We start from the raw sequence: 19,949 nt of genomic DNA, 5'->3' as shown, positions 1-19,949 counted from the left end.
TGATTAAAACATGCATAAATGCTCTAAATCAACATGCCATCTCACTATATAAATATAGGGTGGTTAAAATTAAACTGACAGTACCATGGTTCTACTGAGCAGATGTCGATGAAACTTCAAATACATCTTATGTAGAACATGTGATCGAGGTTTCCGACGAAAAAGAATTGTTTGAAGTTTTTTCAATAGATGGCGCGGTACTGTAAAAATCATGTACAGAAAATGAAAACCGTATGCAATTTCTCAATAAAAGTGATGCGTATTGAAATCATTTGTTTGGTTTTTGAACATGCCGCTCGACAAGACGGAACGCGCATTGATTTCAAAACTCTTTAATCATATTAAGAGCAATGCTTTTGCAGCAATTCGTTCTTACAGGCGGATGTTGATGAAGCTGTGGTAATCACATAGAGCTTAATATGTGTAAATAAATAAAATGTAATGCAACTTGGTTTTTTTTCTTGTTACTGCGTCACCTGTAGGAAAAATTTCGAACTATTTTTTTTTCTTCGGAAAAACATGGCAGCATGATCTGCATAATTTGTACTTAGAATTTCATCCAGATTCATTCCGTAGAACTGTAGTTACGGGTTTCTGAGTACTGTCAATTTTTAAAACTCATCGATTATTTGGAAACGTGATAACTATTAACAAAATATTAACTATATCTGAAAAACACTGTAACAGTAATTGTCTTCCAATTTTGCAACACTTAATAGTAATATACAAGCAATTCCAACAATAGTGATCAGGTCGAAGTGTTCAAACTGTCCAAGGTGAAAAAAATATTAGATGCATTTTTAAATTTCATGCAATGGAACGCGCCAAAAATTTTAAAAGCATTCCAAAATATAATGACAAATTATAAAACATTACAAGCTTATAAAAAGGTTATGCTGTGAAATATAAACCCATAATGAGATTTAAATTATATTGTAAATTGCAATGATAACAGAGTTTTTAAAAAAAAACTAATAAAATATTATGCGATGTTAAAACTTAACGAACTTGAACTGACTCGAGAATTAAATGATTTTGGGGAGCACTAATTTTATAATGAAGCTGACCAATAGCCAACTTAGTGCTCTCAAAGCTAGGGATAAATAAAGTTAAAAAAAGGGATGCTTCGTCAAGCATTTCAATTGACGAAACTTGTCAACAATATAATAAGCCAACGGTTTATCAAACTAATAATTATTCTCAGTTTGAAGTGTTTTTTTTTATTTTAAAACTTTTTATTTTATTTTTTGGTATTTATTTATTTATTCTGTTAGCATATACTGTTACTACTTTAAATGAGTCACCCTCTGCCGTTTTTTGTGTACATCAAATGTAATGTGGTGGTGGCTTAAAAACCATAAAAATCAACACATCGTTGAGGAGAGGCATACGCAGGGACTGCGGAATCGGGGGAGGGGGTAGAGGGGGCTTTAGCCATCTCACTTTTTATAAAAGGTGACACACCCTAATCTAAAATTACAATTTTTCACACACACACACACACATATATATATATATATATATATATATATATATATATATATATATATATATATATATATATATATATATATATATATATATATATATATATATATATATATATATATATATATATATATATATATATATATATATATATATATATATATATATATATATATATATATATATATATATATATATATATATATATATATATATATATATATATATATATATATATATATATATATATATAAGAGAGAGAGCCCCGCCATTCTTGAAATGCTTCACTGGGGATATGGATTTCATGGGATTACTACACCATAGGATTTCTTATCTTAATTGCTACAGTGCAGTGTTCCCCGCTTTATCTTGTCTTATTTTCAGGTCACCACTTAGGGTGATTTTAAGCCGTCGCTAAAAGTCAAGTACTGTATCTCTCGTGAACTGTTAACTGGACTGATGATTGCTAACGGTGTATTACCCATTATATTGCTTACATAAAAAAGGAATACAATAAACCATAAAAGTAGTTGAACAAACTTGTAGATAAGGTACTCGTTCATGCACAAATACACATCTTATATCAATAATTATAATTAAATTGAAGCTGAACAGATCTTCAGTAACTACCAAAAAGACTAGAACTCGGATTTGCATGTAGATTCTATTTCAATATTTAATACACAAATCTCAATTAAAACATTCTCCTGAGAAACGATAACATGTTCTCACGATCCAAATACAATATATTTTCAACAAAGTAGAAAACTAGTCGATTAGCACACTTGAACGTATGATGCATAGCACATTATAAAAAAAAAACATAGTTACAATGCTACGAGTCTATTTACTGATAATCACGTGTAAAGATGCATAATTTCATTCAATAATAATCCTCTAATCAAAGCTAACAAACTGTAATTATCGAAACAAATAAAAAATTCTCGCATCGCTGCTTACTAAAGAGAATTCGTTTTCGTTTTGTTGCCATTGCTCTCTTTGTAATGAGATCCAAAAGAAAGGCTCACCTTCTAGAATAGCATACCTGACGAAAGAACTGAAATGAAGTAATGCATCAAGTTGATAGATGACTCCATTAGTGGCACTGAGTTAATGGTGAGAGCGAGCAGATGTACCACACCTGCTCAGTTATTGTAGTGCTTTTCTGGACAAAGCAACGACATTCTTTGCTAAAGCTAGAACATTAATTAGCACAGGTGTTCACGGAGGTTGTTTATACACCATAAAAGACACTTAATTTAAAAGCTGTTGCAGTTCGGGAGAAATTGCTTAATTTGATATCCAAATTGTTCTAATTAATAATAAATTTTCATTTAAAAAATCGTTTTGATTAGTTGCATCAAACAGAATTAAAGTAAATTGCAAATGAAGAGTAAAGGCCTTTTTTATGATGAGTATAACATTTGTAAACGACTGACGAATTAATAAACAAATTGCCAATGCTGAAACATCAATTAGTGAATTATTAATTATGTTAATAGTGATAATCTGAACACCTGCTGATAAAGGTGCTCTGAAGTACATGGTAACGAAAATAACACCGAATATTATTTCTTGATAAAGAAATCAAATCAATGGTGGTATCTTTTGTTTGAGTTCGAGATATTGAGACTGCTGTATTTAAATGAAAGTAACTTAACGAGTTATATTTATGAACTTTGTAATAAAAGTTTAGGTATCTTTATTAGAATTGTATGAAATAAATTAGTATAACTGTATTATTAATTAAGGATACATTGTTTTACTTAAAACACATTTTATTTTTTATATGATTAACAGTTATTTAGATTTTACAAAATCCGCTTAATATATAAAAAATATTTATTTATTGTATTAGTTTAAGTCAAATTGTGGAATAAAAAAAATTTAATAAAATCAAAATTCAACATCAAAATTTCAAAAGATTTTATATACCTCAAATTATTTTCTAATGCTTCAAACGTATTTCAATTTCTTTGAATCTTGATCAAGTTTTATAAAACTTTCCTGCTATGCATACTTTCTATTGGAATTGCATAGCAAAAGTTTAAATAGTAAATTACTAGAATTTTTTTATTAATTTAAACTATATTATTTTGAACAAAAAAAAATACAAAAACTAAGCAAAACTGGCAAAATAGTTTGAGTTACAAAATTACAAAAAAAAGCCCATTTTCGAACTCTTTATTTTAAAAAAAAAAATAAACCGTCATTTTTCCTCAATTTTTGCATTTTGCAGTTTATAATTACATATTTTCAAACGATGTGTATGCATTTGTGTATCTTGTAATTCAAAATTTTTCTTAAAAGTCAGGGAAGAAAATAATAAATTACCAAATGTAAATGAAATAATAATAATAAAATTATAAACGAAATTCATACTTGTATTTAAAATTTCTTTGATTCTCCTAAGTTTTGAAATATAGAGAAATGTGAAAACAGTGAAATTGGCATAAAGAGGCCTAGCTTCCCCCCTCCCTCCCGTGACTAAAACTATTAGAACAATCTATTCCAGATTACCCCATGTTTGTCCCTATCCATATTCTAAATACACCGAAAAAAAAGGTATGTTTACTCAGAGAAAATTCCGTTTTGTGTCTTTTTTGAAACTTAATTAAAAGTTACCATTAATTAAATAGCATATTTGAAGACTTCCCTTTGAAATATTAAATCAGTTTTTTGAACGTTGAAATCTGATCATTAGAACAAAAGTTATTCAGAGTAATATTTTTTTGACACGTTGCAGGTCTGTATGTTTTTAAATGACTTCCGGAGACGAACTTCGAACTCGAATTTTATAAGAAGCTCCCATGTACCCATTTTTTCAAGCAATTGTTTCAGACTAAATTTTTTCTTAATATTCAAATACGGAATTGATATTAAGTACGTCAGCCATACGCACTGTGACCCACAAGTGATCTAAGAACAACATAAAATTTGGGGCAGAGGAGAGATCAGAATTCCGGACTACGTCAAAGAATGCTAGTTCACACCTCAAAATCTCATGAGACTATCTGCGACTAAAACAATAACAGTTTTTCGAACCAAGAAAAACCAGTTTTGTTTTTTAAAAAATATTTGGAACACATTCAGCTAACCCTACATTTAGGGAACACAGAATAAAAGAAAAACAATTTTCAATGTGAAATAGAACTATCAAAAAATATATATTTAAAAAAATAAAATTAAAAAAGCTTAAAATTGATTGTAAAATAAATGATTATGTAGTATAAAGTAATAGAAAAATTTACGGCATGGATTCCGAAAATTGTTTCAAAATATTTTCTATCAATTTTTTTCTTCTAATTCTCGCAACAAATGAAGTCAAATGATTTCTCACTTGGCTGAATTAGTCAATTTTTCACTTTCCTATTTGTTCGACAAATACTTCCTATCTTTCATTCTGCCACAACCCCGCTGTCAGACTGCCCAAGAAGTTTGACAGCTATCCAATCTCATCTAACCATCGAATTTTTTTATTAGGTAGAATTTTCTTTTGCGCTACACCCTCATACAATTGAGATTGCACTGAAAGAGGATTTTTTCCCGACTTCGGGAAAACGTTATCCCTGATTTGAAGAAGGAAATGACTGAGAAAGAGCAATATCGATGACTTTTGAGGGTGAGTGTTTTCTCCCATGCCCGGAAGGACTGGCTTGCTTCACGATCTTATTTACGGTGTCGGACGCAAATAAGCTTTGCAAGCAATTTGCCGCAATATTTGCTATTTTTAGGAAGATTTCTGCGCTGAAGTCATTCGAAGGAAAAAAATAGCACAGTTCCATACTGTTTTTTACCATATTTTATTATTTGTATGTTTTAAGTCGCAATGTTTTTTATTTATTTATTTGCGTTGTTTTTAAATTACTTAAATCTACAGAGTTGCTAACATAGAACAAAGGCTTATTAAATAGTAAGAAATATTAAATTGAGCGACAGCACAAAAATATTAATAAAGAAATATCTTCACGAGTTAAAGAAGGAAATTTACAGTTCAAAAAAAGTTTTTAGGATCATATTCTGACGTTGCAAAAATATGCAACGCCTACAATTACATCGAGCCGACCAGGTGGCCGAGTCGTTAGCGTGTCTGACTGAGGAGCCGATGTTTGCGGGTTCGAATCCTGCTCAGGGCATGGATGTTTCTTTCTCTCTGTATTCTATGTCCTTTCCCCTTTGTGTGAATATGACCCGCCCTTTAAACGGTTTTGTTGTTGTGTGACGCGGGCGACGCTGCTCCATCGCAGTGATTTCTCTACAGGTTCCCACTGGGCAACGAGAAGAGAGTAGCAGTTCTGGCATTAAGATGCCAATGGGACAATACATCCCAAATGCCGGCCATAAAAAAAATTACATCGATGATTATGTTACATATGAGAATGTTCTGATGATGTGCAGGATCAGCAGCTCAATACAGGATATCATCAAGCAATAGACGAAGACAATGCAGAAAAATGATACACAGCACCATCATAGATTTATTTAAAGAAATAGACAGCGATACTGATCTCCCGGACTTCACCTACGCTACCAACTTCCCTGTTGTACATGTGGTAAATTTAAACGCGATGAAAAATCCATTGATTTTACCGCAAACTGGATTCCGTACACTATAACTCAGACGGAGAAAGTGTAATATATCTAAACAGTCTCGATTAAATCTCGACCAATTTGCAATCTTGACCATAGCCATACAAGTCAAACACGATCTCTACTATACTGCTTGCATTATTTGCAGGCAAATAGCATAGAAGCGAAGTACACAGAATTGTAAGCAATATTACCCTTCCGCCACATTGAGTCGTGCTAATGTTTATTGCAAGTTGAGACATTTAAAATAATTACGAAGTGTTCCCTGTTTTTGTTACATTGCTTAAGTCATTTAGAGGAACTGTAAAATTAAATGCTGCGTCTAGAACTCATAAATTTAATTGTGATCATATTTATATCACACATATTTAGATCACATAAAAATAAAAGAAAAATAATCTTTTGATGTCAAAGCAATTTTGATTAAGTATTTAGGCATTGAATGTATAATTTAATTGCACTACGACAGATAGTGACATAACTGCATTAAAGTCAATGTAGACTTTTAAAAAGTCTTGAAAGTTTCGATTTTTCTTGTATAATTCTTTCAAGTAGTGGTTTATGGTAAATAGTTTATCATAAAATATTGGCATCATGAGAAATAAAAACCATAAAAAGAAAAAAAAACTATAAAAATAATTACAGCCTTCAACGAAGGAAATTTCGAAAATTAATTTCCTAACTGTTTATTTTATTTCTAAAATGTTTGTTTTTCTATAAAAAAATTTAAAAATAATAAAAATAATTACAGCCTTCAACGAAGGAAATTTCGAAAATTAATTTCGTAACTGTTTATTTTATTTCTAAACCATTTGTTTTTTTGTAAGTTCAAAATTCGAGATTCAAAAGCGATTTCCTCATGGTTGTAAAATTTAAATCCAATCACCTCTTTCATAGAATGACTAGATTAAAAAATTGAGGTTTCATAATTCCAATCTGTAAAGTTTTAAGGCAAATTTTTATGAAAAACACTCGAAAGTTTCGTGCATTCTCTGGAAAGACAAAAAGCTTAAGTCCAACATGCTACAGCAGAAATTTGAAAAATTATTTTTAATTTCTATAAAAAGTGATATTTAATTTTCTGCGTTTTAAATAGCACAATATTTTTAGCTATGTCCTTTGCAAGAAATTTATCAACCAAAAATAATTTAATATCAAAACATTTATTAATGTAAGCTATTCAATTTTATTATCTAACACAAATAGTTACTTATCAAACAATGTATCGGAATGAACAATATTTTATGTCGGTGATAGTTAATAAATGAAGCTTCACTTGTTATTGAATATCGAGCCTTGTTTGCTGCCAAAAATGATGGATTACGCAGGAAGACTTAAATCCAAATCAACAGATATTGATTTTGTCGCCCACAAATCACTCGCATGAGGTGTCAATTTTCAAATTAGTTCCAAAACTGCCAAGAGGAGTATTTGGCGCATAAATAATATCGCCGAACCGTAAACTTGAACCCCTTTTATGAAGAACTTGACAAATGTACCTTCTCGCAGTCTCAAGCAAGCCTTTTGTTTCGCCAATAGGTGCAAATTGCAGCCATAAATATTTGGTCCTATCAGTTTTCAAGCAATTATTGGTATTGTTCATTGCACCATTCCAAAGTGCTCTGATCTCTTGGTGTGATGGGTGCATTTTATCTCCTCAGGCAAATTTAAGAGGGAGAGATATTGCTGGGATAGAATTATCGCTCTCTGCATTGAAAAAGGAGTATTTCAATACTTTGAAGAGTTTGTTATTTATGGTTTTAGATAGTACTTTAGATAAACTATTTTGAGAAGTCCGTATATCTTTCAATTGTTCTGAAAGGAGAGTAGAATTAGTTCTAGAAACTTTATCGACATTTTTATGAGTACATCTATATACAGTTCATAAATGCGGTATGTGTCATCTTTAAAGAGTGAATTCAAGTTGGTTAATTATTGTTATATTTAGACCATCATGAACAAAGTATCAAATCGTTAAAAAATATAATTTTTTGAGGTATGAATTGACAATTACAAAGTTTATTGGTTAAACATTTAGTTAATGCTGAAGTTATATGAAAAAAATGAAATTTCAATTGAGATAAACGTATTGTTTTCTGCTTTCTTCTTTTTTTTCAGAATAAATGGAAGGTGCTTTGTAAATCTTAATTTAAACATAGCACGATTTTTTAATTTATTTACTAGACTTTTGCTAGAAGATTACTATGTTGTTTCTGTTTAACTTACTTAAACAAATGTACACAAAAAAATGAAAAATATAAAGTATGCTGTTATTTTTTGATTTATTTAATGTTGAAAACACAGTATGTTAAATTTTTCCTTTTTTTAAAAATTTAACTTCTTTAAAAAACATGATGAAGCAGTGACAAAATCAACGTAAATAACCATTTTTCCTTTTTTTTTTCGTTTCCAATGATAAATAAATTTTAGGTTCATATTATGCCCAACTAGTGAGACACATAGAACGTCTGATTTTTAAATTTAGTTAACGGTAAAAACATACAAAAAATTTAGAGTGCAATGTTGTTAATGCAATAATTTTTTTACATATTTTAACAACACAAATTATTTCACATTAGTTTTACATTTTATTCAAAATTGCTGGAATTATTAAAAGAATATTTTGAAAAGGATTAAGATGTAGCAAATTGATAGGAATAATATGCAGGTGGTATTAGTTTATAGATTAATGTTAAGAGACCCTAACATACATCATGTTTTCAGAAAAATGTTTTCAATAGGTTTGCAAAAATCGTATTAGATTTTTCCATTAGCTTGTAGACCAATAATTCAAAAAAAATTGTTCAATTTTTTAATTGAAATTTATTTATGCATCACAGAATAAAAAAAATTGGTTTAAGTGAATATGAATTAAATGAATTAAATAATAAAGCTCTCTGATTTTTTTTTTCAAAGTATATCCATTAATTGTTTGAAGAAAAATGATTTATTTTTAATTATACATTTTTATAATTAATTAGTGATATAAAATTAATCTTTATTTTATCTTTAATAGTCTATAGAAACTCAAAGAAGTATAAATTGTATTTTTTGCATAAAAACATTAATAATACCAATTAAATTTAAGTTTAAAGACACTTATCACAGTGACATTATTTACACTAAAAAGATTCTAATGCTTGAAATTTTTTTAGTTTTTTTATTCCTTTAGCAATACTTTATCGGTGTCCATTAATCTACGACTGATATAAGAAAGTCTTCATCTTTTGGAAGAAATAAACATTGCGTGCTCGAAAAGTTTTAGAAAAGAACTATTCGAACTAAAGATGTACACTTATCGCTTTCAGAGACATCTGTGACTGTACATTTTATGCTCAATTACAGGATATACTTAGGAAAAGGAAGCATAATTCTCCGGAAGTGCATGAAAGAAAAAGTATTGACGACTTTTTTTTTGGTAAATGCAAACGATATCATCGAGATTTGTTTCCTTGCAGATGAACCGATCGAAGTTCATTTTATCGCTTAACCCCACTTTGAATATCGATGAAAAGATTATACATTGTAATTTCAACTCGGGATTTGCTTTTTGACCATTTTTTAAAACTTCTATTTTTTTATTGAACACTGTACATTGGTTTGAGACCTATTGATTGGCTGAAAATTAATGGAGTTTGCATTAAAAAGTTCTTTTATGACAATGTCAATATTAGGAAAATTTGCATGTTATTTTGTAAATCCATGTTCAATTCATGTTACATGTCAAAGATGTACATTTGTAATGCGTGCATATCTATTGTATTATAAATTAAATATTATATACTATAGTAAATATGAATAATTTTTAGTGAATATTTTTTTCTCTTTTTGATAGTTGCTGAGGAATCATTCAAATATTACATAATCATATAATTAAGGTAAGGGAATACGATTTGCTTACTTTTGATGACAAGAAAGAAAAGGGTACGAGGCGGTCTTAAGTAAAGCAATATATTTTTTTTAATGGAAAAATTATTGTTCATTGCAAAAATATTTAAATCATGAAAAACAATTACAATTTTAAAATAAAGGTCTAACATAAGCATAGAAGAGGTCATTCGGTGGTTTGCTTAGCTTTCCCGCTTAGAACAAAGAGGAGCAAAATCGTCGAAAATACGCTCACGAAGAGTTTTTACAGCCCATGGTTGTACAGCCCATGTTACAGCCCATGTTACAGCCCATGGTTTTACAGCCCATGGACATGTAAATGGTTGCTAAGACGTCAGGACATAAAATAATCAACAAACAATTATGCAATATTTCATTTCAGTTATTTAAAATCAGAGAATATTGATACTAATTAAGCAAGATCAATAGAGATGCTCTGCCATTTACTGCCGAATTTAGATGCAAATATATTATGCAAACGCATCTTCAACCAGAAACAAATGCTGGGAAAAATAAATCGAATGCTAAAATGGACCAAAACCGGTTTGACAAATTTCTGTAAATACGCAAAATTAATTGATTTTTGATCTAACAATCCTTTTTAGAGCTTCGACAGAACACCATCCCAGACTGACCGAGCCGCGAAGCGGTGGCTCAGTTTCGACTATATACCTGACATGACTGCCTAGCCGCGAGCCTGATCCCTATTGTTCTCTGTGCAAGAGCCAAGCTGTTTTGGGTGGCGGTCACATCCTGCGCTGAAGGGCCCTCCGCGGGTCGACGTCTACCGAGCGATATTGGGAAGCGAGAGCGCTCCTGAGAAATGACTTTTTACTTTCTTGTTTTTTTCCTGTGTTTTTGCCTTTGAACATGTCAATTCACCTCCGCCATTTGAAATAAATAAATAAATGTCATGAATTATCATTATATTGAGAAATGGAAAAAAATACTTAAGACAGTTCTGTATACTGACTGCTTCTGCATTTTTAGAATTTGCCCCACCCTTTTAAAATTGCTTGTGAATGTTTGGAACACAAGTAATTTTATTGCGTCTCAACTTTTATGTCTTAGTGTGATCTAATTTCTAAATACAACAAAATTTTAAAGTAAATTTGGTTGCGCCATTTTTTAGTTAAGCCTTCATGATATTATATAGGCTATAGTTTGCTATATATATGGGCTATAGTCATAGGCTATAGTTGGCCTAAAGCAAGTTCATGTTTGTCAAAAGTAAATAAAATATAGTCGAGTTAGCTTATAACTAGTGCAAATGATAATATTTGCTCGTTACAACTAAATGCACTCAAAAAACGGGTTCGAGAACAATCATAAGCACTCATACATGCTTATTATTCGACAGTATTTCCAGTAAATTAAGACTCGTTATAAGCGCGTTTAATTGCAAATTAGAATTAAAATTACATTTATTTTTTGTGTGTTTTCTCGCAACTTTAAAAACTTATAAAATCTACTACATTTAGAAATACTAATACTTCCATTCGAACGAACTAATACATATCGCGTAAATTAAAGAGCTCCCATTACAGTCTGCTGTGAGCAAGGGGGTTAATAGTTGCGAGGGGTCCACAATTACATGACCAACGACCATAGTAGTGGCAATGTGGTCAGTGTTCTTTTCTGAGATTAAATAGAATTAAAGAAAAATGTCTTATAAGCTCTATAGGTAAAAATAAAGCGTAGAAAAAAATTAGAGAGAAAAAAAAGAAAGAAGTGAAACACTTTCATAACAGTTGTCAGCCAAGACGGTCATAGAAGCCTTAAATTTAAGAATAATTACAAAGTGGTCAACTTGGCGCATCGGGCGCCTCGCCTTTGCTTTGCAGAAAAGCTAGTAACTAGTATTCTGAAATTCATCTATTGGAAGTGTGGAAAAAAAAGTTTAAAAAAATAATTGAAGTTTAGTACTTTCGTAACAGTCAGCCTAGACTGTCATGGAAGTTAAGCCTTCATAAATTTAAGAATAATTACAAAATGGTCAACTTGGCGCATCGGGCGCCTCGCCTAGTTACTAGCAGAAAAGCTAGTAAGTAGTATTCTGAGATTCATGTATCATCGGAAACGTAGAAAAAACAGTTTGAACTGAAGAAATAACTGATGTTAAGTACTTTCGTAACAGTCAGCCTAGACTGTCATGGAAGTTAAGCCTCTGTAATTTTAAGGTCTAAATGAGGTCAACTTAGCACATCGGACGCCTTTACTTTGCGCAGAAGCACGTATCCGTTGCTTGACATTCATCAGTCTAAAGCGTAGAAGAAATAAAAAGAAGTTACGAGCTTTCGTACCAGCCAGTTGTCGGCCAAGCTGGTCATGGAAGTAAAATCTCTATAATTTTAAGAATGATGACAAAATGGTAATCTTGGCGCCTTTACTTTACAAATTTGCTGGTATCCATCGATCTGAAATTCATCGATCGATAGTGTAAAAAAAAATACAGAAAAAGAAGTTAAACGTTTTTAAAGCAACCAGTTGTCTACCAAGCATCCATGAAAGAAAAATCTTTATAATTTTTAGAATGACGAGAAAAGGGTCAACTTGGCGCATCGGACGCCTTAACCTTGCAGAGTTGCTGGTATTAATCGATTTAAAATTCCTCTATCGATAGCTTAAAAAATAAATAAATAAAATTAAAAGAAAGAAGTTAAGCATTTTCGAGACAGCCGGTTTACGACCAAGCCAGTCATGGAAGTTAAGCCTCCAAAATTTTAAAAATGACGACGAAGTGTTCACTTGGCTCATCGGACTCTTTTACTTTGCAGACAGAAAAACGTCACAAAATGTAGCGAATTAAGTTATTTTGTAGATATTTATAAATAAAAGATATTGTGTAAATTTATTTTATCTTTAGGAAGATGTTTTATTTAACTTGTGAACGCTTTGTTCCTTATGGAAATAAGGCATGGAATCGATTATTTGAATAAAATAATTTGTAAGAAAAAGGAATTCGGATATTTATTTTAAGTAACTCTGAATACGCTTGCTTCAATAAAAATTCGCAAGTACGAAAAAAAACTCAATTCGATAAACACTCCTTTTTAAAGAGATTAGTTTGAAAAATAACAACAGGATTTCAGAGAAAAGGCGCAACTCTTAATACCTATACGAAGCTATACTTTCAACAACAAAACTTAAATAAAATCAATGAACAGGATAAGGAATAAATTTAAAAATAAATAAGTAAATATTCAAAATGAAATTTTGTTTTCAACACAGGAACTTAATTAAATAAAAAAATAAACAAAATGTTGAGCAAGAACATGTTTAAAAGAAAGCGAAACAAGAAAAAAAAATTTCATTTTTACTAAGACTAGCAAATAATTCGTTTTCATTTCCCAGATGGAGCCACCGTCGATTTAAAAAACAGTAAAGTAGAGAAAGTGCAAATTGATTTTTACCTTGGCTGTCAGCTGGTATGACATCGGGGCTCTCAATCGTTGAATCTATAGATTCTTCTTTATAATTTTGGATCGGGATTTCGCATCTAGGAAGAAAGAATAAAAACATTAGTCTTTTGCAGGATTCTCTCTAAAGTGTATTTACTTTTATCTTTAGTTACATTAGAAAAGTCGAACAAATATTGATCTTGCGAAGCAAAGCCTTTTAAATCAAATCCGGTTGATAATTATTTTTATTCTTTAAAAAGCGCCTTTCCTGTTTAAGATGTTTTTTTAAAGAATAAATTAGTAGCACCTATCACATTTTTGGTTCTGAAAGATAAATATTTTTCTTTAACAACGAAACAGTAAATTAAAGACTCGTTCTGAAACAAATAGAGATGAATTTATTTATTTCCTTTTATGTATTTATTTTTATTTAATAAAATAAAGTATAAATGTTTCCTTTAGGAGAAGTGATGATTTACATTCGATAGCATTTTTATGAAAATGCTGATTATGATTATCGATTATGAATTAAAAAAAAAAATACTGAAAATCTTTTGGTAAATTAAATTACATTTATTTCGTAAATATGATTTAATTATTATTAATATTACTATTTCTTTTATATAATTACTGCTATTTAATTATAATTTCGCCTTATAAGGTAAATGACATTATATTTTTTTCGTCTTCTATATTTATTTTAATTTAATAAAATAAGCTATAAATGTTTTCCTTAGTAGCAGTGATCATTGACATTCGATAGCAATTTTTAAAAAAATGTTGATTATGATAACCGATTACGAATTTAAAAAAAAAAAAATACTAGGTAAATCAAATTATACTTATTTCGTAAATATAATTTAATTATTATTACTATTAATTTTTAATAAGTACTGTTATTTAATTAAAATTATTATAAATTCCTATTATTAGGCAAATTAAATTATATTTATTTCATTCTATATATTTATTTTTATTTAATAAAATTAACCATAAATGTATTCTTTAATAACAATAATAATTTACATTTGATAGCATTTTTTTGAAAATGTTGATTATGATTATCGATCATGAATTGAAAATAATACTAAAAATTATTGGGTAAATTAAATGCAACAACTGAAATAAATAAATAAATACAAGAAAAAGTAAAACATAGGAAGACTTTTACAAAATCGAAAGTGAAATACTTTTGATAAATAATAATGATAATATTTAACTAAAATAACAACAATTGTTTACTTTCTACAAACAATTGCTTAAAACGAACTGCTGCTGAAAACATAGCTTGCAAGAGACCGTTATCTTGCATAAGCATGAAACCGCTATCATGCTTATGCAAGATAGCGGTAGTGCAAATTATTACAATTAGCACTACCACTATCTTGCATAAAACTAAAAAACATGAGCCACAACAGCTAAATAAGTTAAAAAAATTCCAATATTTTTTTATTACCACATATTGCCCTTACCGGTTACTTTTTATTATTATATTAACCAAAACACGCTTTTAGAAAATTCAACTCATCAAAAGAAGATTAACTATAGTAATATTTTTCATGACTTTCCCTAAGTTGCCAAAATTTATTACTATTTTTTTTCCCATTGATTTTGCATATTAGTGAAATTCATTTTACTTTCAATTTAAAATATTTTTCATGTACATGGAAAAACTTTTCAAAACTTTAAATTATACTATATACTTCAACTTTAACTGTATCCGAATAATACTATATGTTGTATTCTAATACTTTAACTATATATATCTAAAATAAACACGTAGTTTCAAATAATTTTCAAACTATTAATTTAGTGTTGTCACTCAACATTGATTTTATCTTGGCTTACTAGATTTACTTTTTCAAAGAAAAAAAAATGAAAAGAAAAAAAATACAATTGACTCTTTTTACAATTCACTGATGCTAACTTTTAAATATCAGAAAACATATAATGGTCCACATTTTAGTTTTTAGTTCTGAAATATAGCAAATGTATAAAATGAAAAAAGTAGTGCGTGGAGTCCCTCCGCGCGGAAGAAGTTAAACTTCGCAGCCTGCGACGTTAATTGTAGAAGAATCAGCAGTCGTAGAAGGATCACTAGTTCTATTCAACGACTCTTTTTCCTGCTCCGCTCGCTTCCGTGCTCTGTAATCACGGTAATATTGTGCATTTTTCCCTCGTGGACCTCTTGAACCAGTGGAAGTGCTTGTGGTTGCCTCATCGTCTCACCCGGGAAAATGTATTTGTATTAATAATGTATGTGAATGAGTCATAATGTAATTTCAGAAGAGAAAACCTAACAATCAATTGATATTCACAAGAGACGTACCTTGACATAACCTTAAATCCGTCGCATTGTCCGTGGGATTGTTTTCACTCATTTTTTACAATTGTTATCCACTAAATTTGAAAATAAGAAATACTACCCTATTAAATTATATGTGTATCAAAACAAACTAAAAAAATATTTATAGAAAAACAATACTTTTATGACTTTTATTATTTTTATGCTAGTGAGAACCAAAACAATATGGAAATGAATGAGGGAAAACTGGATCCTACCACGTGATTTCCCGGCCAATAAAAATGTAGCGTTAAACGTTTAACGCAGCCTTGTTGGAAGTCGCATAAGAAGTATAACTTCAAAAATATTTTTCAAATATTCATCCCAAAAGAACTAATTTTATATTTAAACGACTTTAAAATCGGGGTTTAAAATTTTGACATTGTTTCGCGGAGAAAATTGCAACTCAAACGGATCTGCAATCATATGAGACTGAAATACAGCATACACACAGCATGCAGCATACAAACACTTCCTTCTACAGTTACGAAAAATATCAGTACATCAATATGTTCAATTTAAGAGTTTCATAAGTTTCATGTTTAAAAAATAAAATTTTTCTATTTTCCTTTATAATTTTTTTTCTCCTTTCCCTTAAATTTTTCTAGTTTTCGATTTCAAACGCATAAATGTGCGTCTGAAATCACTATCTAGACAAGAGAGCCATCTTTTATAATACTGTTTCTTTTAATAGTGAATACAATAAAATTAAATATAAATAGTTACTTGATGTATAGAAATGACAAATTAAAAAAAAACCATACTAAATATGGTTAAAATAAATACGAACTTTTTAAATATTACAATTTTCCTTGGGCTGTTTGTAAAATAATTTTCTCTTTAATGAACATATATCTTCATCATACCCATTTAATTTTATGTTTAAAAACTAAAACGTTTAAAACTTTGAAATATGGTGTTTGAGTATAAAAACAATTAAGAAGGACTAGACCTGCAAGGAATAATTAAGTATAATTCATTTTTTTTTATTTATATGTTTCTTAGTCAATATTAATTTTTTCTTCATTTGATATTTAACTGTCGAATTGGATCTTTGTGCACGCAAATTCACAAGAGTGTTTGGTTTTATGCTTTGGCAAAATTAGCTATGAATTTTGTTCTTTAAAAATAATTTGTAACAAGTAAATACGAAATAATTTTAACTATTTCAGATGGAAATTGTCATTATTTTCATTAATTCATAATGGGGACTTAAAGTGATTTAGGGCCCATTTAAAAATTTCAGGTATGATATCTTATTGAGAACCACAACTTTTAAAACGATTTCCAGTTTTCTTTTAAATGTTTAAATCAACTTCTCTGGAACAGATACGTTTAAAGACTCTAAAAACCATTCTAATTTAGTTTTAATAAACTGTTATGGGTCACAAAATGAAAACAAAATTACACTGTGGTTTGAATTCTAGAACTGTTCTTGATTTATTAGTTATAAAACATTCCAATATATTAATGAAATATGTAAATACGTAAAATTTAAATCAATTTTAATCTTTAATTTTAGATTTTTAAATGTTGTTATAAGAAGGAAATCCTAAATTATTTTTTTCATTCAAAATTCGCCTTTGCATCAGCTACGGTCATAATTCCGTAATTGCATGCGTTTTATTGATAACAACAGTTTATCCTTTAAGTAATTCAATTATAAGATGTAATTAAAAATCAAAAAGGAAAGGAAACTTACTTCTCCTGTTTCGAATCCTCAGAATCTAAAAAATAAAATATTATGAATGTATTATAGGTAAAAAATTTGAACAATGAATTGCACTTTAAAATCATTAAATAAGTATTCGTACCAGCTTATTTGAATGCAGTTAATGAAGTATTAATGAAGCCTTTGTTAATTTCAGGTTAAGATATATTGCACTACTAGATTAATGACATATTATATAATTTTTGGGTGTCATTATCTAGATTTATTTACAAAATATCTTAATCAAGGGGACACACCATTTGAATTTAGTGGATTAGAAATCTCAGCCAGATTAAAACACCCAGTTCCATAATTTCGTGAGTACAAAATTTAAGAGTAAAATCTACTTCACTTTTGTCAGTTTCAGTTTACAATTTCAGTACATTGGTAGAATCAAGGAGACACACCATTTGAATTTAGTGCATTAGAAATCTCAACCAGACTAAGACACCGAGTTGCATAATTTCGTAAGTACAAAATTTAAGAATAAAATCTATTTCACTTTTGTAAGTTTCAGTTTACAATTTCAGTACATTGGAAGAATCAGGGGGACACACCATTTGAATTCAGTGCATTAGAAATCTACACTAGACTAAGACACCGAGTTGCATAATTTCGTGAGTACAAAATTTAAGAGTAAAATCTCTACCACTTTTGTCAGTTCCTGTTCACAATTTCAGTACATTTGCTGAAAATTCATAAGAGATGTAACTCGCTAGCTTTTCCTGAGCTTCGTGGCCTACTTCCAAGCTAAATTTTCACTTAATTTATCAAAGAAGCAAAGTTACAAAATCAAAAATCAAACGAAAGGGTGTCAGTTTTTTTACAAACAACGCACTTACGAACTATTGAGGAAGCCCGTTTCGCTATTCCTATCTGATAACGGAAATGATAGGAATGCTCCGAAATGTTGACCGCCTCTAAACGACGGTGATTTATGCCTGAGCTGGTACCCTTCTCTTCGAAATTTCACACCATAATCAACTAGAATGCTTTCAGACATGGCGGATTTAACGTATACTTTGCTGCGCTTTACACACCCGTTACTTAGTCTGCTGTTAACCCCTTAACGATCGGTTAATTTTCTAGAAAACGGTCATAAAAGTACCTATTTTGCCAAATACACGTATTTGATTAGTGCTGACATCTAGTTTAAAATAAACTAACTATCTACAATTAGCTTAAAAATATCCTGGTACTGCCATCTGGTGTGTAAAATTAGAAGTAAAATGTTTCTCGGGCGAAAGAAATGAATTAGTTTTATTCCTATTGGCGCATTACTACTGAACACTCCAGCCCGGAAATTTCACGGGAGCGAGAAATAGAGGGCGAAACCTCACCCCGTCATTTTCACGGAAGCGAGAAGGAAGGGGTTAATATCGGAGTCACGTCTCCGATAATTGTAAATCTCCCGACCCACTTCTATCAAAAAAAAGTTATCAAAAAATTAAAGATATTTTTCTTTTCAAAAAAAAAAAAAAATGGAAACAAAATTATTAGCGAATCCATGAACGGGACCAAACCAAGTAGTTTTGTTTGTTGAAGGTTTCTGCCACCGACAATAAATTTTAGGGTAAGCAGTTGAAACAAATCATCCCCATATCTCTGCATTGTTAGTCTCATAACTGCGCTTATTTTGATTGTACCACCTTTATTAAATCAATCTTTTAATGGATTTTAACTTTTATGGATTTTAACCTCACTTTTCCGCACGTGCAAGTACAAAATTGTACTTTTTATGAGCAAAGCCCTTATAACTTCTAAACTATCATCTTATTTGCTTTTGTTTTGTATCAGAACTCAAGAATAAATAAAATTACATCGGAATAAATAAAATTACCGGAATAAATAAAATTACATCGGAAAATATACATTACATGCATGGAGAATCGCTGGATAGCAATGCAAACAGTGTAAATAAGCACGCGTTAAAAACGCACTTTTTATACATAAAAACTCTAACAACCTTTTAAATGTTTGTTATGTTGATTAATGCAGTCTCATTCGATTTGACATAAAAGAAATAATTAAACAATGCCTCACTTGTTTAGATAGCAATATCAGAGGCGCAAATTGGTACAAGTACGAATTTGTACTTTTTGTAAATCGCTCATAACTTCTAATCAGTTTGTCCGATTGTCTCGGCATTGGTCTTATTACAATTAGGGTGAAACAAAAATACAGTTCTCTGATTCAGGTCAAAATTACGATCTGTGGATGAATGAATGGATGTATGAATAGGTCCACGCTATAAACGGGTTCAACGTATGGTGTGGCAGAAGTCGAATCTTTGCCATATATGGCGCCACTGAAAAACAAGAAACGCATACTCTACCTTAAATTTGCTCGGTTTCAAAATGCAGGCTCGCCGTGTGGCAAGTAGCATTAGAAACAACAACAACACAAAAATACATCGGAAACAATGCCTCACTTGTTTGTTCACCCTTTGAAATCACCCCTCCTCCATTTTTTATAGAAAAGGAGAGAGCATAGGGAAGAGTAGGGGAGCTTTCAGGCCTTATTTATA

The 19,949-nt window shown here is 30.1% G+C and overlaps 1 protein-coding gene across 6 annotated transcripts in view; it reads right to left on the bottom strand.

Annotated features, from left to right (window-relative positions):
• The window catches only part of LOC107446399 (cell surface glycoprotein MUC18), a 337,992-nt gene that overhangs the window by 27,548 nt on the left and 290,495 nt on the right, over positions 1-19,949 (bottom strand). For all 6 annotated transcript variants that reach the window (XM_043041643.3, XM_043041640.3, XM_071184932.2 and 3 more), the window contains 2 exons: positions 17,414-17,438; positions 13,380-13,465 (listed from right to left, as the gene is read on the bottom strand). In XM_043041643.3, the coding sequence (XP_042897577.2) occupies positions 13,380-13,465; positions 17,414-17,438 (111 nt within the window). The remainder of the gene's footprint in view (positions 1-13,379; positions 13,466-17,413; positions 17,439-19,949) is intronic.

This window comes from Parasteatoda tepidariorum, chromosome 5 (genome assembly GCF_982258835.1).
Source record: "Parasteatoda tepidariorum strain Cologne lab strain chromosome 5, Ptep-v5.0, whole genome shotgun sequence".
Classification (NCBI taxonomy): domain Eukaryota; kingdom Metazoa; phylum Arthropoda; class Arachnida; order Araneae; family Theridiidae; genus Parasteatoda; species Parasteatoda tepidariorum.
This window is presented reverse-complemented; position numbering and strand designations above follow the sequence as displayed.